Here is a 26,592-nt window from a genome sequence, read left to right as displayed (position 1 = left end):
GCACTCACACTTACACACACTCCCTGATAGTGGGGTTCTGGGAAGGGAAGCCCAGAAGTGGGGGCCAGACCCCAGACCAAAGGAGCTAGCTGCTTGCCTGTACCTCGCTCATGCTTCCACCGCCCCAGGCACGATGACAGGTGAGCCGTTCAGGACCAGAAGGCCACGTCCAGCCAGCGGCCAAAACCAGCCAACTTCCTAACTGTCCTTCGACCCTGTCCCCACCTCTCCATGCCTACTAATAACAACAGCAGTAACTACCATTTGTCAGATGTGAACTTCATCGGGCCTTGTGCTAAGGACTTTACAGTGACTCCATGAGAAAGCCAAGATTCCTCTTTCAAGTACTCTGAGGGTGGTATCATCCTCATTTTGAAGAGGAGGAAACCGAGGCTGGGGACTTCAGGTGATTTGCCCAGGGTTCCACGAGCAGTAAGTTAGAGTAAGGCTGAGGCAGAGTTAGAATCTAAGCCCTCCTTATAAAAACAGGGAGGGGGACAAAACAGAAGAGACTCATAAATATGGAGAACAAACTGAGGGTTACTGGAGGGGTGGTGGGAGGGGGGATGGGCTAAATGGGTCAGGGGCACTAAGGAGTCTACTCCTGAAATCACTGTTGCACTAGATGCTAATTTGGATGTACATTTTAAAAAATAAAAAATTAAATTAAAAAAAATAATAAAGTAACTCTAAAAGCAAACAAACAAACAAAAAGAATCTAAGTCCTCCTGACCCCAAAGGCCATGCTGAGACTCTGGTGTCATCTGCCTCCACCTCTGCAGGCATGCCCCCAGATTCGTCCCTTGCCCAGCAGCCAGAGGGCGAGCTCAGACACAGATCCCTCTCTCGCTTCCACCTCTTCAGTGGCGTCCTAAATGGTTGCCTGAGTCTACACACCTCACCATGAGCCAGCGGGGCCCTCCCCAGCCTCCCTCCGTTCCCGTCTGCTCGGCCAGCAGCTCCAAAGGCTTACCATTCCCCCCACACACCCAGCTGTTACTTTGCTCCTGCCTCCATCCTCTGTGCCTGGAGTTTCCTATCCCTCCCCATTCCCTGGCTAATCTCCATTCATTCCTGGAGAGCAGTTCTGCAACCCCTCTGCCACCCTGCCCTCCCCTGCCCCCAGCCGGGGCTGGTGCCTATCCTGTAGCTTCCCATAATTCTCTGCGCATGGGTCTTGGTGATACAATATGGTAAACTCAGGGACTCTCTGTGTATCTCTGCACTTGGTTCCCAGAAGGCTAAGATCACATTTGTTCAGTTTGGGATTCCTAAGTCCCTGGGCATGCACGGCTGGGCATCCAGATGCCTTTCAGCACAAGTTTGTTGTTTAAAAGACTAAAAGGATTTACTTGGGCCCTATGAAAGAACCTCATGTGTCTGAGGCTATGGGTTAGATGATTCTGGGCTCCAAGAAAGCGGTGACTGTCTTGTCCTCCAGATATACCCAGAACCCTGCAATGGAACCTAGCATTTAATGGGTAAGTACAAGGGCAGATGAGCAGAATCCCAGGGGTAGCCTGTTCAGTGCAAGGGAAGGTGCTCTCTGTTGCTACGTGTGGTGAAATTCATCAGTTCTCTCCCTCTAGACTGCTCACCCTACCCTCCTTGAAACATGCTTTTCTCTTGGCTTCCAAGACTCTATGTCCCCTGGGTTTCCTTTCCCCCATCGGCACTCTTCCACTTCTGATGACACTTCCTCCTCCTCTTCCTAACCTAAAACCATCCAAAAAGTTCAGAACCACCCTTGCCAGTCACCCTGAAATAAACAAGCCTAGCCTGAGCCATTCCTCTGGGCGCCATACCTCTCCATCAAACCACGTTCCTGGCTCGTCTAGATGGAATTGTCGATCTGTCCCTACAAATATGCTCCTCTCCCAGTCAGCCCAGCTCAGGAAATACCTGCTCTCCTACCCGGGTGCTGTGGCCAGAAACCTGCCCCTCCAGCCCCTGCTCTCTTCCACATCCTGGACCCAGTCTATCCACAGGTGCTGTCACTTCCACCTCCACAATCAGCTTCTCACTTGTCTCTTCTCTCCGCTGCCACCAGCCTCATCCAGGGCACCTGCATCTCCTGCCTGGACTACAGCAGTCACTTCCTGACGGCACTCTGGGTTTCCACCCACTCTTAACCCTCTCTGAGCCACCTGGACCTATAGCAGCTGGAGGGGGCTTTTTAAAACATACTGCCTAAAACCCCTCTATGACCTCTTGCTCTCTGAGGCCAATGCCAGGATCCCTTTCGAGGTCTGCCAAATGTCCAGGCATTGCTGACCTCTCTGGTGGCCACTTGTGCCTCTCTTCCCTTCCAGCTACATCCCTCAGTTCCTCCAGAGTGCCAGGTTCCCATCCCCAGGGCTTTTGCGCATGCTGTACCTTCTTCCAGAATGTTTCTATCCTCCCTTCTCAATACTTTGCCTGTTTCACTTCCTCTCTGGTCTTAGTTTAGTTGTCGCCTCTTCCCAGGAGACTTCTCTATCCCTTCCCAGGAGGTCCCCTTCTTTTCTGTTGCTGTTTCCTGTTTGTTTCCTCTATTGTACTCCCCACAGTTTACAAATCTGCTCATTTTCTCTGCATTTCTGTTGCTTGGCATCCTCCCCCCACCCCCACCCTCTGTCTCCCTCTCTCTCAAGAAAGCAGGCTTCCTGAGGGCAGGAAACATAACCAACTTGTTCACATCTGGACCCCAGAGAAGGGAGCACTGCCTGGCACCCAGCAGGTGCTCCAAAAAATTTCGGGAGTGAATGAGTAAGGAAGCACCAGCTTTCGGGCAGAGAGAACAATGGAGTGAAGCCTTGGGTACCTCTTGGGTGGCTAAAACAGCTGCCTTTGACCTCTCTTCCTCCTAAGATCCCATGATTCTGTGTGACCCTATCCAGCCTACCACCCAAGGGATCTTAGAATGGGGAAGAGGTACAAGTCCAAGGTGGTACCCTTCCAAAGTTTGTCAAGTCCCTTCCATATACCTAGAAACTGGCTATCCTGTCCCATTCTGCAGAGGGATAAAGTTACTAGGGGACCTGGGATGTTTTTGATAAAGGAACAAAAGATTGGTAGGGAGGAAGCATGGGAAGAGGGATTCCGAAACTGCTCTGTCAGATATGGTAGCAATAGTCACATGTGGCTGTTCATCAGAATTAGATAAACATTTTAGAATTCAATTCCTCACTCTCACTAGCCACATTTCAAGTTCTCAATAGCCACACGTGGCTACTGGCTATCGTATTAAATGGCCCAGACAGAGAACATTTACTTCATCCCAGAAAGTTCTACTGGACAGTGCTGCTCCAGAGCAACCCAGCCAAAGCATTGGCATTCCCCTCCCTACCTCAACCTGAAGGAACCAGGCTGGATGGGGTGGAATGTAAATCAAATGTGACTATGTGACCAAAGCTGACCAGGGGTGTGCACCTGTCAGACCCAGGTCCCTCACACCTCTCTCTCCACGCCCTGGCCACCTGGACGTGAGCTGGCACAACTTGTGGGGCCCCTGGGGTGACTGTGTGTTGTTCTGCAGTCCCCATTCCACCCTGACAGGTCAGCCTCAAACACGGTGCTCACCTGGCCCCAGGATGGCAGTCCCCAGCCTCCTCCCTAGTCCCCTCTGGGCCCCTTCCCTTCGGGAGCCCCTAGGAAGGTCCACGCTCAAGGCGGAGGACAGGCGAGGTAGGGGCTCTCTGCTCGCCCTGGGCCGGACACGGAGGGCTGGGGAACTTCCTCTGGGGGGCGCGTGGTGGGGGAGTTCCCCTCCCCCCCCCCCCCCCCCCCGCCTCTCCCCCCCTCCGTCTCCTGCTGCCCCGCCCGCAGGGCCCCCACCCGTCTCCCGCCCCCTGCCGCGAAGCTCCTAGAGGGGGCGCCCCGCCCGGCCCGGCCACCGTGCCCGCCGCACACACTCACGGAGACTCGGAAGCCACCATCTTGCGCGGTGGACGCTCTGGCCGCGGTCTCCTTGGGCTCCACTGAGCGACAGCAGCCACTAGCGGTAACCGGGGCGAAGAGGCGCCAGGAGCCGGCGAGGGCCCGGGTGGCGGGCCGGGTGGCGGCGCCCCGGGGCTCACCTGCCCCGGCTGTCGCCCAGCGCGCGCTCGACCTCCTCCGCTGCGGGCGCTGCAGCCGGAGCGACGGAGGCGAGACCTCAGGCAAGGTGTCCCGCCAGCGGGAGGGACAGAGTCATTCATTCATCACGTGCACCGGTCAGTTCTTAGAGGAGCTCACAGGCGAGAGCCAAACAGGGCGCTAGGGAGGCACCAGCAAAATGCTTTGGGATCACACAGGAGCGCGTGGAAAGCCGTGGGTCTGCGGGGGAGAGTCTATCAGGTTTCACTGCAGGAAAAGTGAAGTTTCACCGGGACAGGGGCATCCCAGGCAGTGGGTGGGCCTGGCCCAAGCTGAAAGTGCAGGGCAGGTTCACGAAGTCAGGGCAGAGTGGAGGTATGGAGGGGAGGGGGCGGTGCCTGCGGCTGGAAGGCTCTGCAGTGAATACTGGGGATTTTGACCTTCAGGCCTCGTGGGGAACCTCCGGAGGTGTTGGAGCTGGGAGCTCAATCTTTAATCTAATGAGTTATTTGTAATGGGGATGCCAGAAGGGGAGGGCTGGTGGAGAGAGGAGGGGCCTCTTCCTAGAATTCTCAGACGCACAGAAGCCCCTCACCCTTATGTGGGTTCCCCGGGGAGGGGAGGAGAAGGTGGAGGAATGTGGAATTGTGGCAGACCACCCCTCCCAGACCTGCAGTCCAGAGGCCTGCACTGGAGTTCCAGAGACATTGAACTCTGAGGCCTTGGGCTGTACACTTAGTCTATGAGCCTGTTTCCTCATCTGTGAAGTGGGAATTATGGCTGGGTGAGGAGGAAAGGGCAGGACAGGAATGGGTCTGAGGAACAAAGGAACTAGGTGTGGAGGCGATTTGAAGAAGGGGTGCCAGGGCACTTGGTGATTTAGTCTCTCCCTCCAGTCAACACAGTCACCCAGAAATGCCTTCCAGCCCCTCCTCCCAACTGGGTACACTTTTCTCCCACACAAGGCCTAGGGCACACGTTGATTTGAGGTCAGGACCTCTCCGGTGGCGTCTGGGTACTCCCCCAGCACCCTTCCCACATCGCTCCTCTGTGCCACCCACCGTCTGCTGCTGACATTCACAGTGAACCCTGGCCCCCAGGGCCGCTGGGATGATGCATGAGTCATGTCACATGCACACACACGTGACCGCCTGGCTGTGGGTACGCTCAAATGAAGGGAGACACTGCAGACCCCAAGCCTGCCCCAGGATAGCACTACACAGCCTGGCACCCACGATAGGGTCAGATATGTGTGTGCGAGGGGGAGGGGAGGTCGTCTGTGATGGTCTTTTGCAGCAGAACACCCTCGCTAAGCCCCTCTCCTCCCAACCCTAGCCAGAGGTCCACGGCTGGGACCCACGGCTCATTGGACGGCTGCCTCAAGAGGGTGGGTTATTGCTCTGGTCAAATACAAACAAACTGAGTGGCAGAGAAGAGGCCACCCCTAGGGGTCCCCCTGAGGCCGAGGCAGAGGCACAGAGCAGGTGTCTTATGAAATAACATCACTCTGGCTGCCACCCAAGGGAGAAGGTCTGGGCAAACCACATCCTGCTGTTTTGCCATCACTTGGAAAGATACACAGAAGAGCACAGGGACTCACACCCTGAGATCCGTGGGCGCCCACAGAGATGGCAATAGGCACAAACACCACGCACACACTTACACACATCTCCTCATGATGAGTCCATCTTGGCACACTGAGGTGTGCCCGTACAGAGGTGGCACCACGCAGAGATGGCCAGATACCCATGCTGGCTGGGGGCAAAGGCGGACCCAGAGGCCACGCACAAGCATGCACGTACACAGACAGGCAAGATCAACAAAGACACACTCAGACCGCATATACCCAGAGACACAGACATACGAGGACACCCAGACCCCTACTAAGGGATATGCACATACTACGAAACCACAGGCAGGCAGCGGCAGGCATCATTACAAAGAGATACGTATATACGAAGATCCATATACAGACACATTTACCCAGAGGTAGGTGCCTGGCGCACACCCTCCCTTACAAAATTAAATGCATCAGACATGGACACAAGCTCATGTAGCCAAACTCAGATTCTCTCTCTCTCGCCTCACCACAATTCATAGGGGCAGATGAGAGGGTCCTCTCTCAGGCGGTACACACACACACACACACACACACACACACACACACACACCCTCAAATAGTGAAGCTACCCTTCCTATCATAGATGAAACCAAAAACTCTGTGAAGAAAATGGGAGGGAGAGAGAGTCAAAGGCAGGGAAGGGGGGGAGGAGAGGGAGGGTTGATCCAACATCTCCTGCCTGCCCACTCCCCTGTAGGCTTAGGATTCCCACCCCAGCCACATTCTCTAGAGCCCCCAGCCACTTCTGGGTCACCCAGCACCTGGGATGGGACGTGTTGATGTTCCAGACTTTCCCCTCTCCCCAGGCTGGAGGAAGACCCCAAGACCAGTCACAAGAGCTCTGCCCCAGCCCCACAGCCTCCAGCCCTTGCCCCCGTGGAAGGGGTTCCCCAAAATACCCCTTAAAACATACTGGCTGCCTCCCTCAGTGTGCCAGACAACCCCTGTGTGGAGAGGTGAGCTAGGAGACCATAGATAAAGGTGGGGGGCAGCACAGTGACCCCAGCACGGTGGCTGGACCTCATTTAGGAGCCACTCAGATTTCTGCCTGTCTCTCTGTCCACTTCTCTCTCTCTGCTGAATTAATAACTCTCTTTTCAACACCCCTCCCCACCCCCAGCACACACACAACCCTCCTTGGAGGCTCCTGGCAGCCCCTTGGAGGCAGCAGAAGGTATGATTTGATACAAGAAACCTCTGGCACAGGCTCCCTGAACATGCATCTGCCCCAAAGTGTCGCTCACCTCCCTCCTGCAGGGTGCACCTCCAGTTTCCGAGCTGGCCCTGCCCACCACCCCCACCCCTGCCTTTGTTCCCAGCCAGAATGCCCCCCACCCCCGGTCCAGCCCTGGACCTGGGAAAAGGTACCAAGAGTCAACCAGCTCCCAGAATCTTTCGACAGTCAACTTTTGGGGGCCAGCAGTAGCAGGAAGAGGATAGGGCAGATAGAGGAGAGACCCACCCTTGTCTGAGCCCCCTCCCCACGCTCCGGCATCCTCAGCACTCACCCAAGAGCATTTTCTGCCTTCGGAGGCACCGCAGAGCGCGCCGTCTGAGGAGCAAATGAAACCAGCCAGAGAGTGACAGAGGGAAGGGGTGGGGATGTGCGGGACAGGAGGGGAGGGCGGAGGGAGGGACTCCTGTTGCCGCTGGAAAGCAGTGGGTGCAGAGCCCTTTCTCCCTTTGCCTGGAAGGAGCTGCCTGTTCCCTAGTTTCTCCCATCCTGACCAGGGTGGAAAGCACAGGACACTTCCTGCCCCCACGGTGGGATATGGGGCAAATGTGGGGACAAGGGACAGAGTTGACCCTGCCCATACACCCCAGGAGATTCTGCCAGCCACTTCTCAGCCTGCCAGAAAGTTCTTGCTGGACTTTGAAGCCTTGCCTCAGGGCTTGCTGCTACAGGAGCCCCCATTCTCCTGTCCAGCCTCACTCATCCTCTCCCCACCGTCCCCTTACATTGTCCTCCTTTTGCTGAAGGGGAAACTGAGGCCCGATCTCATCCCAGAGCATTGGCCATGGAGGTGGGGGAAGGGAGCGCAGGCGGCTTGCCCCTCTTAGTCCAGTACCTGGACCATTGGACCTGCTCCCTGGGCAATGCCAGGTGGGGTGGGGCATGGTCATCTGATCAGCTAGAACTTCTGACACCCCTCCCCTGCCCATACCCTTCCCTACCCCTCAGTCTCTGTCTCTGCATTTGCTCCCTCCTCCCCCTCCTCTTCCTGACTGAGGGCCAAGCTCTCTACTCACCTGAGCACCTGGTGGCTGGGAGGGGGCGGAATGGGGGAGAGAAGGCAGCCAACCCCACAGCTGGATCCAGTCTGGCATTCCAAGCCCAGTCCCAGCGCTAGCCCCCCACCCCCTCAGCGTCCTGTCTCCGCCAGACAATAACCTGTAATCTCTGGAGCAGCCAGTACAGCCGGCAAAGGGTCTGGGGAGGGGTTGGCGGCAGCAGCTCCCGAAAACAGGTTTGTTAGGAAGAGGCTCTAGGGGGAAGGAGTTGCTTGTTTGGGGAGTGGAAGGAAACTCAAGCCCAGAGCTAATTAACCCACCCAGACACAGACAGAATCTTTGTCTTCTTGAGGGCAGGGATCTGAGCTAAGCCCCCTAATTCTCCACCCAGACAACCTTGCATTTTCTGGTGGTCCCTGGTGGGGGGGGGGGGAGGGAGGAAGTGTCCGATGGTCAGGTTCACACCTGGGGGAGGGGGATGTGATGGCTGTCCAGGGACAGCAAGGGGCACTTCTATCACCTGCCATTTAAGGAGAACAGCAGCAGGAGGTAGTGGTTAGACTGCAAGAAGAACTTCCCAGTGGCCTTGGGGGAGCACAGTTTCTCTGAAACATGTACCCAAAGGCCTCGGGATGGGTTGGGGGCACTGAGGAGGAATCGGCAGCCCAGGGAGATACTGAAGCGATAGGGGCACAGGCTGGAGGGCTTCCGGGGCTTCCTGATGGGACTGAAATTAATCCACCTGCGGGGAATGGGGGGTGCGGAGCTCATCAAGCCGGCGACTCAGGCGTGACCTGAGTTCAAGGTCTTTGATCTCTGAGACTCCGAATGCAGCAAGATGCTTGTGCAAAGAATCGGAGAAGAGATGGAAGGTCTGATTAGAGCAGGAGCTGGGGGAGGTCTCAGGGTGCAGGGCAGGGGACAGCCTCCGCCTGCCACTCTGATCCCTCCCTGCCCCCAAAGACACGCGTCTATGCCCTGAAATCCATTATAGTCTGAGTTCATCTCTTGTTCTCCTGTCCCCCTTAGTGTCTACCCTGCACTCCCCACTCAAGGCCCCCCTGGCCTGTCTGGAACTTAAGTGATTTCTGAAATCCCCTTCTCTCTGCTCTGGTGTCATATTTCAGTCCTCACGGTGGACCTGGGGGTGGGCCCTGAATTGTATGGCTGGGTCAGTCCTGCCAAGAGAAGGGAGGGATGGATTGGCCTTGGGAGGCTCCCCTCCCTTCCCCAGCTGGGCGAGGCCAAAGAGGAGTTGGCTGGCATCTCCCCATTTTTCAGTGGAGGATACCAAGGCACAGGGCAGAGGAGAGGCCACGGGTTCTAAGCACCGTGGAGTCATCTGGGAGCCAGTCCACCTTCTCTGGACATCCCTTCTCCTCATTCCTAAAATATTAAGTCCCAATATCTTTTGTTTTTACTTGTTTCTAATTTTTTTTAAATGTTTGTTTATTTTTGAGACAGAGACAAGAGCGTGAACAGGGGAGGGGCAGAGAGAGAGGGAGACACAGAATCTGAAACAGGCTCCAGGCTCTGAACTGTCAGCACAGAGCCCGACACGGGGCTCAAACCCACGAACTGAGATCATGACCTGAGCTGAAGTCGGACGCTTAACCGACTGAGCCACCCAGGTGCCCCTAGGCCCAATATCTTTTAATAAGTGCTGCTCTCCTCAGCAGCAAAGTGGGTGGGGTGGGTGGGTCAGACAGGCTAGGATCTGAACCCAGCTGGGTATGTTGCTTAAACACCCTAAGCTCCAATATCCAATGTAGAGTGAGGACTGGGGCACCTGGGTGGCTCAGTTGGTTGAGCGTCTGACCCTCGGTTTTGGCTCAGGTCATGATCCCAGGGTTGTAGGATCGAGCCCCGTGTCAGGCTCTGTGCTGAGCGTGGAGCCTGCTTAAGATTCTCTCTTCCTCTGCCCATCCCCTACTCGTGCTCTCTCTCAAATAAACAAACAGATAAATAAAGTGAGGGCTGAATGCCATCATCTACTCCTGGCTTGGCTGGGTGAGAAGGGAATGCCTTGCTGCACGTGGCAGTGCTTTCCAAACAGCTCAGGTCCTAAGTAGATGCTTACGTGTTCCCTGTGCCAGTCCAACATCCACACTAGAGGTTGGAGCTAAGAGGATTGAGCCGGCAACCCTTTCCGTGGATGTTCAGGAACCACCTAACATTGTTTAGAGGCGTGTGTGTGTGTGTGTGTGTGCGCACGCATGTGTGTGTGTGAGATGGTCAGTAGGGTCACTGAGTTCAGCCTTATTGGGGTGGAGGTGCCTGGTGCCCACACTCCCCACCCTGTGGGAGGCAGCACAAGGAGCTGGGGAGAGATGGCTCAAGACACATTCCTGAAGAATGAAAGGGCGCACTGTGTGGGAGACAGATGGGGCGGAGCATGGGCAGGGGAAGTTGCAGAGGTATCTGGAGAGGGGAATTGGGGGAATGTGGGGTACCTGCCACTTCCTCATCCTGTGCCCTGTCCCAAGAGTTCGAGGCTCACCTAGGTGTGGCAGAGTCAGGAGGCCTCTGACCCAAGCATGGGGAAGGAGGCTCAGAGAGGGAAGAGTCCCTGCCTCCCCTTTGCAAGGATGGCCTCGGGCACATGAGCAGGAGAGGGTCCCTGCCTCGCTGCCTGTGACGGCCTGTCGCTGTGCAGGCCGCCAGCCCCACAGACCCCTAATCAAAGTGACAGCTCCAGGAGGCCTCCCAGAGCGGCTGTCCCACCCCCACACCTTCAGCATCCTGCCAGGGAAGCGTGGTCCTCCTGGCTGCCGCAGGTCTGAGATCTCACGTGTCTAGGAACAAAGCAGTGTGTTAAAGGCTCCTTATACTTTGCCTGGAGCCTCTTGAAAGTTGAGGTGTGACTCTGTTTTTCCGGAGCTGCACCCGAAGGGCTCTCTGCTCTGGCCCAGTCCCCGCCAAGGGCTGGGAAAGGCCTTCTGCGTGCCTGAGGTCTTCTTACCCCCACCCCTCACTGCAGGGCAGTTGCTGGCATCCTTTTACGGGGGCCTGCCTCTCCCACCCCAGCCCTCAGAGAGACGAGGAGACAGGAGAGATCCACAGGAGTGGGTGGGTGTTGGGGGGTCACGGCCTGGAGTAGACTCAGAAACAATGAGGCCAATGGAGAGCAGGTTCTTGGCTGGAGCCCCTAAATTCCAGGGTTCCTGGAAATCCGAGGACCCTTCATCCCTGCCCGAGGCACGGCCATCCCTGTCGCATGCTCCCACAGTGCTGCTCACTCCCTCAACAAGACGGTTAGAAAGGTCTGGCCCCATGGCTGTCTCCCCCTCTAGACTGTGTGTGTGCCTGACCGTGTATGTTATCAACACATATGCAATCATAAAGATGCAAAGGGTTGGCAGGCACCAAGCACGTCTCTGTGCAGAGTCCCGGCATGGGCCAGCAGAGACAGATGACTGGAGGGACAGTGACTCACTTCTCCAAGCACCATATACCCACCTCTGTGAAGACTGTTATTATCTTGGACAAACTTGTCTGCGTGTGTATTCAGACAACTCTTTTTTGACAGGTAGGTATGCCACCTTTGAAAAATATGAATTCCCAGACACACACTGTATGTCCTCAATTACATGCAGAATCTAAAAAAGCGGGTCTTTAGACTGAATCCAGGTGGCTCAGTCAGTTAAGCATCTGAATCTTGATCTCGGGTCGGGTCATGATCTCACAGTTCGTGGGTTCGAGCCCTGCATCGGGCTCCATGCTGATAGCATGAAGCCTGCTTGGGATTCTTGCGCTCGCTATCTCTCTCTCTCTCTCTCTCTCTCTCTCTCTCTCTGCCCTTCCCCTGTGCACCCTCTCTCTCTCTCTCAAAATAAATAAATTACTTTAAAAAATTAAAAAGCCAGTCTCATAGAATAGAAATTACAATGGTGGTTTTGAGGGGCTGGTGGGTCAGAAAAATGGGGAGATGTTGGGCAAAGGGTACAAATTCCCAGCTTTCAGATAAGATCTGGGGATCTAATGCACTGCATGGTGACTATAATTAAAAACACTGCACTAGATACTTAAGTTGAGAGAAGATATTAAATATTATCAACACAGAGACTCCTGGGTGGCTCGGCTGGTTAAATGTCCAACTTCGGCTCAGGTCATGATCTCACAGTTCATGAGTTCGAGCCCCGCATCGGACTCTGTGCTATCAGTGTGGAGCCCACTTTGTATCCTCTGTCTCCCTCTCTCTCTGCCCCTCCTCTGCTCACACACTCTCTCTCGCAAAAATAAACATTAAAAAAGGTTATCAACACATGCACAATCATAAAGATGCGAGGGGATGGAGCTATTAACCTTATCGTGTATATGTGTAATTGTTTTATAATATATATATATATGCATGAAGTCATCACATTGTACGCCTTAAGCTTACATATGTTCCGTGTCAATAATGTTTCAGTACAGCTGGATAAGAAGTACAACTATGAATCCTCTGAACAGCAGGTTGCACATAGGTTTCCATAAAGATCTAATGAATCAGTGAGTGGCTTTTGAACTCAGACGTATATAGACACACACACACTCTGGAAACATCCATACAGTCAGATACACTCTTACTCAGAGTCACAGCGTTGGCGTCCAGCCCCTAGTGCTCAGGTGGACAGCAGTTACCAGCCATCAGACCATTCCCTGCCTTTGCTTTACGCAGTGACCTCCGCCTGCAATGTCCCTTCTTCCCATGCGCCTATTCCAGAGTTCAGCACATCCCCCTTCCTTCAGGAGGCCTTTCCTGGTGTCCCCAGGTATAACTACCCTCTCTCTTTTGTACCCACATGTGGCACCCACAACACTCAGCTGCTCTTTTTGTGTCTGTCTCAGACCAAAAGACGGACTCAATCCTGGCGCAGGATGGTGAGGGGTAGGACCAGGATTTGTCTCCAGTCCCCAGCACAGTGCAGGGAACACAATGGGTGACCCATGACTATTCACCAAAAGAACGGGCGGCCTTGGGGCACCTGGGTGACTCTTGATTTCCGCTTAGGTCATGATCTCACGGTCATGAGATCGAGTCCCGTGTCAGGCTCCACAATGAGTGTGGAGTCTGCTTAAAATTCTCCCTCACTCTCCCTCTGCCCCTCTACCCAGCTTGTGCTCTTTCTCTCTCTCTAAAATTAAAAGGAATAAATAAAAATATAAGAACAGGCAGGCTTGTTACAGCCCTCTGGCAAAGCTGCCTACCTGGGCTGCAAAGTAGGTTTCTGGTGCTGCCCCCAGGAACCAGGCTGAAGTTCTGGCCCTTCCGACCTCCCACACTGGGCCTGGTTCTGAACCTTTTCTCCCTGTCAGCCAGCAGCCTGCCTCTCCTTGCTTCCCCCACGGCCCCTATGTGCCTGTCAGCTGGAATCACCCTCACGAATGCATTCACCCATTTCCCCCAGAAATCTGTCTTGTAGCCAGCGGCCCCTTCAGTGCTTAGAGCCAAACCTCTGCAAAGTCACCCCAGCCAGGGAGAGGCAGAAATCCCGGCCAGGAGTCCAGCGGCCAAAGGAAGAGAGGCTTCCCCTGCCTGTCCCTCAGCTGGAGTGTTCCACAGCTTGCTGAACCCGGCCTTCAGGATCCCAGGACACCCCGCAGGTGAGACCCTTGTCAGATAGCCTATCCCTGCCAGAGGGCTCCAGATTGGAGAAATGCTGCTTAGGGGTCCTGCCCCAGAAGTCTCCCCAGGGAGAGCTCCCAGATCCCAAAAAGACCTCAAGAGAAGTCTTCAGCCCTAAAGACCCTCAAGATCCTGAAAGACCCCAAAGAGGGTTGTCCAGATGCAAAATAAAACTCTACGGTATCAGGGGGACTTCAGACCCTGAGACCCCCTTGAGGGGATCCCAGACCCAAGACCCCACAGAGAGAGGCCACAGACCCAGTGCCGCTCATGGAGCCCAGACCAAGCCTGTGGGAGCGGCGCCCCTCGACACTGACCTGGCCCGGCAGGGGTCTTTCCCAAGCTGAGCTGCCGAAGCCGCCTCTGGTGGGCGCGCCCCCCGCAGTGCACCTGGGCCTGGGCTGCTGAGTTCAGCTGGATGTTGCAGACATCACAGAGCGTGTAGGATGGCCGTTTTCTTTCCCGCTTGGGCTTAGGCAGTTCTGGGGGCCGAGGGGGGCACTCAGTAGCTCCAGATGTGGGCGGCTCCTTCTCACCCGGGGGAGATGGGCTCAGTGGCCGCTTCATACCTGAGCAGATAGAGAGGGAGACAAGTGAACCAAGGCTGGGTGTTGTGAATACAGAGAAGGAGCAAGAGGGGTTCAAGACTCAGGAGATACCTGAGTCCCGTGTCCCAGATGAAACTCCCCAGCTTTGGGGCATCCCCAACCCAAGGGTGGCAAAAGGGAGCGTAACGGGGTCCATTTCAACCAAAGCGGCGTTAAAATACAGGAATATTGGGGCTCCTGGGCGGCTCAGTTGGTTAAGCGTCCAACTTTGGCTCAGGTCACGATCTCACGGTTTGTGAGTTTGAGCCCCGCGTGGGGCTCTGTGCTGACAGCTTGGAGCCTGGAGCCTGCTACGGATCCTGTCTCCCTCTCTCTCTGTCTCTCTGCCCCTCCCCCACTCATACCGTGTGTGTGTGTGTGTGTGTGTGTGTGTGTGTGTGTGTGTGTGTGTGTGTCTCAAAAAATAAACATTAAAAAAATTAAAAAAAAATACAGGACTGTCTGGAAGAGTGTCACAAATGCCTACACACCAAGAGGCTGACAGCTGGGGACTCGGCCGCTGGGCAAAGCTCAGAGAGGAAGACCTGGAGACCAGACTGGGCAGGCACCAAGGGGCAGGCGGCAGTGAGGTTAGGGGAGTCACGTTCGTGGAAGCCAGGGCCCTATTCTGGGCCCCACAGCAGGCGCTGACAGTCCTGATGCAGGCAGGCATGTGGCGCTTTTGCTGCGGCCGCTAGCCAGAGGGGTGACTGTAGAAACCCTACCTCCCTGTGTCCAGTGCCCGGCCGGGTGACATTCACAAACGTTGACAGTGTGTGAAGCCATCCCCACCCCGGCCCCACGTGGCTCCAGATGTCCCTTGCTGTGTTGGCGACCCAGGGCTGTGGCAACAGTTGATATTTTCAGTAGCGACCTGGGCCCTACTGCCTGCGTCTGCTGAACACAGCTTCTCCTCCCTCCCTCCCTCCCCCCTCTCTTGCAGACACATAGCCTACCCCTCCATGCCCCTCATCTGTCACCCACAGTCTTCCCTTTCCAGCTCACTTCTCTGAAATTTTCTTGCCTGACTCCTCAGCCTCTCACTGGCTCTATTCTGGGGTGGTCGACCCCCTTTCTCACACCGAGCTGTGTTAATTTTCACTTCCTTCCTGGATCAGTGTGCGTGCTCTCCGCCTGTGCTGCATCCTGGGGGCTTCCTGAGGACAGGGCCTGAGCCTTCCTCGTGGGGCCAGAGAATCCCTGAGGTCAGGGACCTGTGACTTCCTCGCCGCCCTCGGAAGGAACCAACACTGATGACCCCGTGACTTTGGACCTCTAGCTTCCAGGACCGTGAGGCCATGCATTGCTGTTGTTTGGGCCACCTGGTGTGTGGTACTTTGTTGCAGTAGCCCTAGAAAACGAATCCAGGGAAGGTCTGACTCTTGGGCTTTGGTAGGTGCCTTGTGGTTTCAAGGCAGCCGTCCCAGAAGCCTGGTGGGGTGGCTGGGGTGCAGTACCGGTGACAGGCTCCAGGCGGCGCAGCGAACATCTAGCTGGAAGCTAAGAGGTGGAACTCTATACCCCTCCCCGCAGGGAGGACCCCACTCCTCCACACTTTTGGGGGGAACCAGGCTGCCTCCCCACCCTGAACCACACCAAACCTCCTGTGCACTGTCTGGGGTCCGGGGCACAGTTCTGCCCACAGAGGGCACACTGGAAGGTTACTCCCCTCACCCTGTGACTGACCCCCCTTTTATGCAGCACTGAGCCCCCACCTACATTCGGCTCTCTCTCACCTCTAGGTGGAGGTCATCAGGGTTATGTGGCTGCCTGCCCAAGTCTCTCCCCCCACCTCCCAGCAGGAGGAAGGAGCAGGAAGAGAGTACAAGATGCAAGTGTTTTGCAGGTGTGTGTGGGGGGGCGGGGGTCCAACCTGCCAAGGGGGGGAAGAGGCTTCAGGGGAATGAGATTTTCCTGGCCATGCCTAGGAGAACGGCCTGCCCACCAGCGAGGAGACAGGGGGTTTTTGAAATCTCGGAGCAATTTATGACAGGCAGGCCGAGGACACGGGCCACGAGAGCAGACAAATATCTGCCATGGGGCTGATTAAACCCCTGTGATATACAGCCTCTGGGCTCACAGGGCCTGCCTGGATTCCGGGGCTAATTGTGTTCCCCCGGCCAGGCTGCTGGCCTGCTGCGGCCTGCCCTGCTTGACCCAGCCTTCCCAGCTGTCCCTTCAGGAGCCACCCTGCTCCAGCCAAGCTCTGACTCCCAGCCAGAAAATGTGGAGGGGTGGGCATTTTTTAGGGCATGTACACATCGGTCTAACCCCAGGCCAGCACCCCCTGCCCTGGCCCCTATAAAGAAGCAGCACGACTCACCCTAGCTGGACCTACACTTGGACAGGACCTGGTTCACACGTTCTCTTTAACAGAAGAGGAAAACTGAGTCCCACGGTAGGGGAGTGGACTTTTTTTAAAGTACATGAAAAGACAGGGGCATCTGGGTGTCTCAGTCATCCGACTTTGGCTCAGGTCATGATCTCACGGCTTGTGGGTTCAAGCCCCACGTTGGGCTTTGTGCTGACAGCTCAGAGCCTGGAGCCTGCTTCAGATTCTGTGTGTCTCTCTCTCTTTCTTTCTCTGCCCCTCCCCCACTTGCGCGCGCGCGCGCGCGCGCGCGCGCGTGCTCTCTCTCTCTCTCAAAAATAAGTAAACATTTTAAAAATAATAATTAAAAAATAAAGTACATGAAAAGACAGCGAAGAGCTGTTTCTAGAAGCTTCCTTGCCTCCCCCTTTACCCAGCTACCCAGGCCACCTCTTTATAATTACAGCCCTGTTTATTGAGAGCTTACTATGTGCCAGGTGCTTTACACATAGGATCTCTTTTAAGCTTCACAACAACCCCATGAGTTGGGCACTATTATTAACCTATTATCCCACTTTATGGATTCGAGAACAGGCATTGAGAAGTTTCACAGCCAGACCAGTCTGACCCTGGAGCCCAAGTCCTCAGCCACTGCCCTATCCCACCTGTCCTTAAGGCCTGCCAAGCCCTCTTTTGAACTTCAGGGTGGGGCAGGGGGTGGTTACAAATTCTGGGAAGGACTCCTGGGGACACCTGGGGGTGCCCAGCCCCTAACAGGCTGGAGGGCCAGACAGGGAGGTGCCACACCCTGGCAGGAAGGGGCCAGAGTCAGAGAGGCTGGGAGAGGGGGATGTGAAGAAACGAGGAGAACTGAACCTGAACAGAGTTCTGAAAAAGACCAAGTGAAAGCAGAGAAAAAGTGTATGCATGTACTCAGGTGTCTGTCTGTCTGATTTGCACAGGAAGGGGGTAAAGCTCCCTGCTCCCACCTTCCCTGAGAAATAGTTAAGGGCTAATGCGGGGGGGTGGGGCGGGGGTGCTGGACGGTGGAGGGGGCCACCCTCTTAAAGGCAGGCTCACACCAGAGCTGGAGAGCTGATGGGGCCAGGGTTGCTGTCTGTCTGTCTGTGTGTCTGTCCATCCATACGGAGCTGGAGGGAGTGGGGAGTGAAGGGAACAGTCAGGCAGGACCCCAGGGCTCCTTCTCCACCACTCTCTTGCTGAGTGATGAATGGACTTGGGACTTGGCTTTCAGTGGGGCCCTCAGGCACTGCAGTGAGGCAGAGCTCTTGGCCTGCCCACCCACAGAGGGCTGGATGGAAAGGGACCTTGGAAGCTATAAGGTACAGAGAAGGGAGTTGTTTCAGATGCAGCCTGGGGAAGGGGGTCCTCAGGAAAGAGCTGCTTTTGCCAGAGGGTTAACGGGAGAGGAAGGTTCTAGGCCTGTCCCCAGCCTTTGGCAGGGCATGAAGGGCTCCCTCACTAAACCCTTAATGAGCCCAATTACACTCTGGTATTTTCCCCCCAGGGTCTGCCAACATCTGCCCTCCCACCTTTCCCAGCCAGGTCCCAGGCCCTGCCTCTGAGCGGGAGCCTGGCTGGCTGGCCAAGCTCAGGCTAGTCCCCGTCCCTCTGGGCTTCAGTTTTCTGTCTTTGGAGAGGGAGGATTGGGCTGGGCTAATCTCTTAGGTCCTTTGCAGGCAGTGTCGCCACTGAAGCACCTAGCAGCTGTCTCTGAAGCAGGGGGTAAAGAGAAGGCCGGGTTGTATCTGTTTCTGTCACCAGAGAAAGGCAGGTGGGTACGGGGAAAGAACTGCCCGCGGTGAGTGCCCACTGCCCTCTGGGCCACTGTACGAACACCCTCTCCGTTAACCCTCACAACAACCCCGTGAGGCTTTACAAATGGGGAAGCTGAGGCTCAGAGTCAAAGAGAGAGGCAGGTGAGTAGGACGAGTTCTCTCCCATTTACAATGCGGTAGCAGGGGGTGTACCCTAACAGCCCCCATCCCAGTCGCTCACAGGATCACCAGCAGGGGTTGGGGAACCTGCCCCACCCACCGACCCAGCTGCAGAGAGAAGTGTCTGGAAGAAGAGAGGTCTTGTCTGTTCTTGGCCTAGAAGAGTGTGAGCCTTCCTGGTCCCAGCTGCCCCCCTCAATACCCTACCTTCCCTCTCCCAAGACTGACACCTGTCTAGGGTGAGCAAGGGGGAATAAGCCACTTCAGTGCATGGCCACCACAGGGTGGCAACCACCCCAGCCATCCTGTGGACTCAGAGAGCTGGCGTCACCCCAGGGTCACACCCCAGAGGAGCCAGAGGCCCACACCTAGAAGAGTAGGGTGGCCTGAGAGGCGCAGGAGGCCCTGGGATTGGGCAACAGCTGTTCCAGATGTCAGGGGCCAGGTGGGGGGTTTCCATGAGGCAAACCAAAGTGTCCAAGTCTGTCTTCCCATTCAAAGTGGTGACAGAGGAAGCCCATCACCTTCTCCTGGGGGTGCCGGGTGCTGGGGATTTCAAGAGTGAACTAAGACGTGCTGAAAGTCAACACTCAGCCCCAAGGAAAGGAGAGAGAGGGCACGAGAGGAGAGGGAGAGCCATGGTCCAGAGATGAGGTCACCGTCTCCCACCACTTCCCCTCCCCCAGTCTGCCCGGTCCTCACCCCCTATTGGCTGGGTGTCCCAGGGGGGCCTCCTGCCATCCTGACACCCCCAAAGGCAGGGGCTGCCTGTTCTGGGCAGTGATACTCCCTCAAAAGACCCTCAAGCCACCCTCATGAAGGAAGTCCTTCTTGCTATCTAACCTGCATCTCTCTTTGCAGGGGCCACAGTGGCCACACAGCAGCTGCTTCTAAGATTGTGATGGTGGGGGTGGTAAGGAAGGGAATATTAGCCTCAGCACTCCTTTTCCTAGCCTCTGCTGCCAGGCAAGACCTGGGAAACCTGACTCGTTGTGCAGGAGATCCCCTATGCCCCCTCCCCCCTCTCTTAGCACCAGGGTCCAGGATCTTGGTTCACTGGCCTCCTTGTCCACAGCCTGTTCTCCCCGTCCAGGCCGAGCGGTAGCTCCCCCAAACCCCGTTCCCTGCCGGTGATGGCCCCACCATCAGCACTCCCAAACTAGGGCTGGGGGGTTTGTCCTGGGAGCCAGAGGGAGCTGGAGGGAGGATGGTTGGGAGTCCCCAGACTGTTTGAGAGTTGTGGGTGGGAGGCCAGCCAGGAGGGTCCAACCTATGCCCATTGCTGAAAATGAGGCATTGGGCTTGAGAGGGGAAGGGAGGACAGAAAGGCCTCCAATGACTGGGGATCATGAGAGTGGAGAGCGGTGGTGAGTGTGCTCTCTGCACCCCTCAGAAGACAGCAGGAGACCTCCCCTCCCCTACTCCCCCCATTCTATTCTATCCCAGGGGCTGATGAGGGTGGGGTGATTTTGGGGTTCTCTCTAAACTCCTTAGGAAAAGGGGAATGATTTTGTCCAGCTCCCTGTCTCCAGACAATGGTCCCCTCCTTAGGGTGGGAGTCTCACCCTCTCTGCTCTGTGGCTCCCAGCCTCCCTCCCCCTAGGGGAAACTGGAAGTCCTTCTTGCCATCACTCTTGCCCCCCTCCCAGCGTCCGTGTTTGGCTAAGCTGCCGTTTTTTGCCTGCCCACCCCCCCGCCCCGCTGCACCCACCCCCGCCAAGGTGGGGCAGGGTCCTTGCCGCTGCCCGCAGCCCTACACCCCCACCTCGGCGCGCGCGGGCCCCCTCAGGCGCTCAGCCCCAGCGGCGCTCGGTCCGGATGGGGACGGAGCCAGGAGTGCGGGAGCCTGCCCAGCGCCGGCGCCTACCTGAAGGGCGCTGCGGACCCGAGCGGGGCTGCATCTAGCGGCCCACGGCCACCCGCCACCCAGGGCGATCCGGATTCCCGGCTCCTGGAGGTGCGTGGCGGAGGAGTCCCGGCCTGCGAGTCCCGGGGCAGCCGCCGGTCTCCCGAGCCCGCCCCCCGCCGGCCCGTGCGGAGCAGGTGCCAGGAGCCGCGCCGCTCCGAGCGGAGCGCAGGAGAGACCCCGGAAAGGAGTTGCACGGCGGCTCTTCCCGGGAAGAAAGGCGAGGGGGGACCAAGCGATGCTCCCTGCAAAAGGGCTGGGCCCTTTGGTGAGTATCCTCCCTACTACCCCTGGCCTGCTAGGCACAGAATGCCCCTCAGCGTCTGAGGGGTCCTAGAGCTCCAGGAAGGGAACCCCAAAGTGGCCACGTCCCACTGCTCTGCTGTGATCTCCCCACCCCCTGCAAATTGTCCCTCTTTTGGGGGACAGCTCAGAGAGAAGGAGGAAGCTTACATTCAGGGAGCACCCACTGGGTGCCAGGAGGGATCGCATTCAATCCTCATAACCACTCTGCCTGAATTGGTTTGATCCCCATTTTACAGACCAGGAAACCGAAAAGATTGGGATGTTAACTGGCCCAAAGTCACACAGGAAGTGAGCACCAAGTGGGAGACTCCAGACTGCTCCTAGGATCCCCCTCTGGGGGTCTGGGGCAGGGGGAGGAAATTTCACCCGTGTGTGTGTGTGTGTGTGTGTGTGTGTGTGTGTGTGTGTGTGTGTACACACACACACACACACCTGGGGGTCTTTTCTGATTTCTCCTAGGGAGTCAGTGCATGGTGTCTGGCCCAGAGTGGGGGCACAGTGCAGGAGCATGAAGCCAAGCAGGGGAGGGCAGGGGCTGGAGGCAGGACTTCTGGAGAGTGCTGTTAATGGGGAGGCAGTAACAGGGTCAGAAAATTAGTCTCAGAGGAAGGAGACAGAAATGGTTCTTGTATCCAAAGAAGAGGTGTCAATGCTGCTCACCCTTGGTTGGGTTGGGCAGGCCTCCTGTGGACCAGGCCTGGAGAGAAGAGGTCCCACCATGAGGAGCCCTGGCCATACCCCGCCCACTGGGGCAGGGCACCTGGCAGCCACTCAGTTTCCCAGAACTGCTTGCTGGGCCTCACACCCACCAACTCACTCCTGTCTTGAGGCCTTTGCTCCTGCTGCTCCCTCGGCCTGGACTCTCCCCTGACCTCCGCAGGGTTGTTTCCTTGTCGCTCAGGCCTCAGCTCCAATGCCGCCTCCCCAGGCCCCATTGCCCTAGCGCCATTATTCTTTGCTCCAACCCCTGCTTTATTTCCCTCTTGGCACATCTCCCAAGATGTCATTCTTTTGCTTGGACACTTACCTGTCTCCTCTGTGAGGACACAGTCTTTATTTCCCAGGTGCCTGAGGCACCAGCACAAAGTTGGATGCTTAGCAAACAGACGCCGGGTAGACAGTTATGCATGAGTTCATGTCCACTCTACAAGCAAATCCGCAGTGTGTTGCACACTTCAGCTGGGTGAAGTGGATGCTGTGTGAATTATATCTTAATAAAGCGGCTATTATAAAAAAAAAAAGCCCATCCGGCAGCACACCCACCCTCTCACTTGATCCAGTCACACCTCTGTCCGTCCCAGTCCACATCCTGTGTCTGTCCACGGAGAATCACAGTTGCTCAGATTTGGAAGGGGTCTGAGAGGTCATCCTGTCCCTTTTGTAACTTGCCAGAGTTACCCTCTGGCCTCTGCTCACACATGCCAATGGCAGGGAGCTCACTGCCTCACAAGACGGCCTATTCCATTGTTGGAGGGTTCTCAGTGACGGAAGTATGGAGGCCTGGAAGCTGTTTCCCTGTAACGCTCACGCTCATGCACAGGCCCTAGATCTGCTCCTCGGTGGTGCCGAAGGAATGCACACCACCTTCCACAGCCAGCTCAACATGGCTGGCAGCTTCATCCTAAGGGGTCTCTTCTCCAACTATTCTTCCCCTGACATGGCCACCTCCTCCAGGAAGCCCCTCCTATGTTCTTCCTGGACACCTTGTATTGGTCCCTAACACGGTATTTATCACACTGTATTGACGTGTCTTCCCCAAATCCTGCCCCAGCCACCCCTCTGCACCAAGTCGGGTAGTTCCAGGCTTTTATTTATTTTCTTCCACCCAACACCTTGCATGGTGACCAACTGAGCTGAACTAAGCAACTTAATAAACATTTGTTTCCAGGGGCTTTATTATCCTAGTCACATCCCTCTAAGCTAATTTAGGCTTTCGATGTCCTCTTTTAGGACGGAAAAAGAGAGAATCACTCCCCTGATCCTCAACCCTGTTTTCTCCTAATGCTGCCCAGTCCTTAACTTTTCTGCACTCTCGAGTCAGCTCTATACAGAACTGAGGGTCCACGAACTACCCCCCCCCCAGGTCTATTTCACATGATATGCTGGCAAGTTCAGCCACCCCATCTCATCGCCAAGAGAGTGATTTCTTGAACTGGGAGCACCAGGCCTTATGCTTAGGCTTACTGGCGCTCCGTTTCTGCCCAGCCTGTTGAAATCATTCAGCAGGAACACAGGTGCCAGCTTAGTGCCACCGCAAAGACGTGGCTTCACCTAGACACCTGGGAATAACATGCCCCTAAACTCCAACCCCACACACAGACAAAAACATTGCCATTAGTTGAGGCCCTTCTGTATTCTGTATTCTTCCCACACCTTTATCCCTCCCCTAGCCCTGAGGAGTGTTCCTCTTCTCCCTTTGAAGATAAGGACAGGGAGGCTCTGAGAGGTTAGTTCACCTGCTCAAGGTCACACAGCTAGAAAGGGGTAGAGTTGGAACCCATCTGGTTGACTCCAAGGTCTAGGCTCTCTTTGCTCCATGTCGTGGTGGCTCTAAAGGCCTTATCTCAATATGCTGGTGACTTTTCCTGTAACCTCACCTGTGGGGTGAGGAGGAAGGAAGCATGGAAAGCATTTTCATGAGGGCTGGAGGGGCCAGGCCGTGCTCCCTTGCCCACTTACCACTCGTCCAAGGAGGGATTCAGGCCCTGGGTATTGCCTTCCCCTGGCCAGAAAATGACCCTTAGTCTAAATAAAGCTGCTTAGTCTCTAGTTGGGCCACTCAATTCTCAGGGCAGCCCAGTCTCATCCTGTTATCTCCTCTCCCTCTGTCTTGTCTGTGAAGAATGTCCAGCCCTAGAGCAATGCTTAGCCCACCAAAGGCAACCAATACTTATTGCTAGACTTGAGGAAAGAACTGCCCCTCACTGTGAGCACCAGAAATGGAGTGGGTTCCTTACTCTGGCTGTGTGGGCTTGGGCAAGTTACTTTCCCTCTCTGAGCTTCGGTTTCCTTATCTGTAAAACAGGGCCATTAATACATAACAACACACAGGGTGATGTGAGATCATCCCTGCAGAGTGCCTGACGTAATATGTGTCCAATTAATGATATGAGTATCATTAATGAGGTGTTATGGTCCCCGCTTGAGAGACAGGGCAGTGGGCTCAGAGGGGGAAGGGACTTACGTAACCCATGGTACCAGCTTGGAAGCAGCCTATATAGGACAGGAGCCTGGTTGTGCCTGCCTTAAAGGCTTTTTCCCAGCCCCACGGGGCCTTCCCTGAGTGCTCAATAAATTTAATCTCTACCAGTAAATTATGAGATGGCTATGCTAATCATTCCTACTAGTGAATAATACCCAGAGCTCCAGCTAAAGCAAAGCCCGTAGCAAAAGGGCTCAGGCTTCTATTCTGATCATGGCCCCAACTAGGTTGGGGTGTGCAGAGTAATTCTGGGCCCCCGGGTTCCAGGAGGGTGAGAGAAGCCTTACCCTCAGGTGGGCCTGTCTCCTCCACCACAGGTCCTTTCTATGCCCACCAAAAGGACAGAATCACTAATGGCTTGAACAAGTTCGCCATGATCCCTCCCCCAACGGGGCCAGCCTTTTGCCTCCTAAAATAGCCCAGAGCCACCATGTGCCCAGGGCGGCTCCCCACTGGTTGCAAATCCCCCTGAAATTAAATCCCCATCCTGCCCCAAGCAGGATGGCACCACCTCCAGCCCTGCTGAGCTCCAGGGCTGGCCAGGCTCCCCCCAGTGGAAACTGGGACGGTTGTCCTTCACGGTGACCGAGACATAAATCCCCAAATAATGAGACAGGCGCTGGGAACACAGAACCAGACACGGTGTTAATTGGTTTACTTCTGGGCAGGCGTGATGTAGAGGCAGTAGCAACAGGCCTCGGTTTCCCAGCCAGTAAAATGGAGTGGGGGGCTGTGTTGACTTCCGGCGTCCCTGGCCGGGGTTTTCTCTGCCCTCTGATGGGTCTCCCACCCAGATTCTCCAGCAGCCCTTCTTACTTTCCTAGAACACTAACTTCGCATATGTAAAAGGGAGGAAGTGGGGTCCACTTGTCCCGGTCTTGAGGTAGGGAGACCCAAATTATCCTTACCGTGGTCTAGAACCACCTTCTTTCCACTAAAACCAAGCCGAAAGGCTCAGTCCACCTCGGCACGCATCAGGGTGGGGGTGGGGAGGCGGGAGGGCCCAGTGTAGCCTTCCTGCTCATGGGATGAGGCCGGTGATGGATTCTTGGACGAGCATGAGGGCCTCAGTTTGCAGTTTGCAGTGATCAGGATGAGATTATCACATTAAACTTTAAAAGTCTTTGCTCAAAAAGAAGCAGCAGCTGACACCCTTGACTCCCCCAACTGCCACCATCATCCTCTCTTGGATCATGGCTGCAGATGCTGGCCACTTGGTGGCTCCACTGCACTGGGCTAGAGGCAGGGGGATGGACAGAATGACCTCTCCAGGCCTGGGCTGCTCCTGAGTCGTGGAGAGATGGCAGGGGGAGGAGCCAGGGGAAAGGGATGAGCCTTGTCTGTGGGAGTCGTTTGCAGGGCCTCAGGGGAGCCCAAGAGACTTGGGATCAGCACTTATTACAACTTTGCCACTTACTGTCCTGTGACCGGGGACACGCCCCTTTTCTCCACACCTCAGTATCCTCATCTGTGAAATGGGGACAGCAGTAACAGTAACTACTACTAACTCCCCCAACCCGAGGCTGACAGCTGAGAAGATTAAATAAGATAACATATGGACAATTCCCTGCAAGCTGGAAAGAGCCATTGCGTTGTGAAGGATGGCATTGTTAGTTACCGCGGGAGGGACGGTGACAAGGCTGCAGAAAGAACTTCCTCACGGCTGTGCACTGGAAACCAGTGGGGCAAGAAGAGAGGGGAGACAAATGGGCCTGGGGGGAACCCCCAAAATGTCACCCACGATGCCCCCTCCCACCCAGGGTGCCCATCCCCGTGTCCAGACCGACCCCCTCCCCTCCTGCCCATCATCTTCCCTCGCAAGGCTGGCAGCCCATCCCCAGTCTTTCCCAGTCCAAAGCTGTATCCAGCTTGTGTTTGTTGCCAACGCAACGGAAATTATTTCAACCTCCTCACCCAGCTTGGCAAAGCTGCCTGGGTTGTATAGGAGAGGCTGGAGCTGGAGGAGAGGAAGCTGGGAACTGGGGTGCCCACAGCAGGGTGGCCCCCTCCCCAGAATATTAACTTCGATAGCAGCAATCAAGAAGGCAGTAAGCCTACTGGGGGGACTTCCCCATGCTGCCCCATGGGAGGGAAGGGAAAGGCTGAAGGCCCCGGGGTCTCACCGGGACCTTGGCTACCTTCCCTCTTACTTAAAGAGCTGCATTCAGAGCAGGCCGGGAAAGGCCCTGACTACCAGCCAGGATCAACCCTGCAGAAATTAAGATCTTTGGATTTTCCCGACCCACCCTTCATTTCCTGATGCTCTTATTTAGTTAGTTTGTTCAACAGAATCCTCCCACCCCAGCCCACCCCACCAGACCTTGGGGCCCTTCCCCTTCCTCAGTATAAAATCCAGAAGGATGGAGGCAGGGAGAAGCTGAAAATGGCCCTGAGATTCCGGGGTCACCCTGAGCATGAGGGAGGGAGAGCCTCCAAGCCCACTGTGGCTGAGGGAGATGGTGGGGTGGCCACGGTCCACCTTGCCGGCCAGGGAGAAGTCCCGACCACATCAAGGAGTCCTCCTCTCAAACTGGCTGGTTGGTGGGTGGAACCACATGGCCGTTGCAGGCCATGAAGGAGGCCTTTCAAAACCAGCTGAGAGGTTCCAAGAATGCTCCTGGGATGGACTTTGTCAACATGCCCCATGCCCCCCTCCAGATCCTCTGTCTGGCTGCCTATAGCAGGGCTGCTCAGTGACCTTAGCCGGGGAGGGGGAGGGGGCATCGTGGGACCCGGGACAGAGACCAGGCTCTGGAGTCGTCAGACTTTGGGCAAGTGGCTTCACCTCTCTGATCTGTAAAATGG

General features: G+C 55.8%; 1 protein-coding gene across 10 annotated transcripts in view; it reads right to left on the bottom strand.

Annotated features, from left to right (window-relative positions):
* The window catches only part of LOC109258523 (uncharacterized protein C17orf113), a 50,739-nt gene that overhangs the window by 14,572 nt on the left and 9,575 nt on the right, over positions 1 to 26,592 (bottom strand). For 2 of the 10 annotated variants that reach the window (XM_053892413.1, XM_053892414.1), the window contains exons 1-2: positions 20,241 to 20,363; positions 13,835 to 14,086 (exon numbers count right to left, since the gene is read on the bottom strand). In XM_053892413.1, the coding sequence (XP_053748388.1) occupies positions 13,835 to 14,086; positions 20,241 to 20,274 (286 nt within the window). In that variant the 5' untranslated portion in view covers positions 20,275 to 20,363. Of the gene's footprint in view, positions 1 to 3,897; positions 4,297 to 7,185; positions 7,342 to 13,834; positions 14,087 to 20,240; positions 20,365 to 21,612; positions 21,767 to 26,592 lie in introns of those variants that run through there. The other 8 variants (XM_053892416.1, XM_053892418.1, XM_053892417.1 and 5 more) reach the window with 7 other exon arrangements.

This window comes from Panthera pardus, unplaced genomic scaffold (genome assembly GCF_024362965.1).
Source record: "Panthera pardus isolate Hobbes unplaced genomic scaffold, ASM2436296v1 HiC_scaffold_3, whole genome shotgun sequence".
Lineage (NCBI taxonomy): Eukaryota > Metazoa > Chordata > Mammalia > Carnivora > Felidae > Panthera > Panthera pardus.
This window is presented reverse-complemented; position numbering and strand designations above follow the sequence as displayed.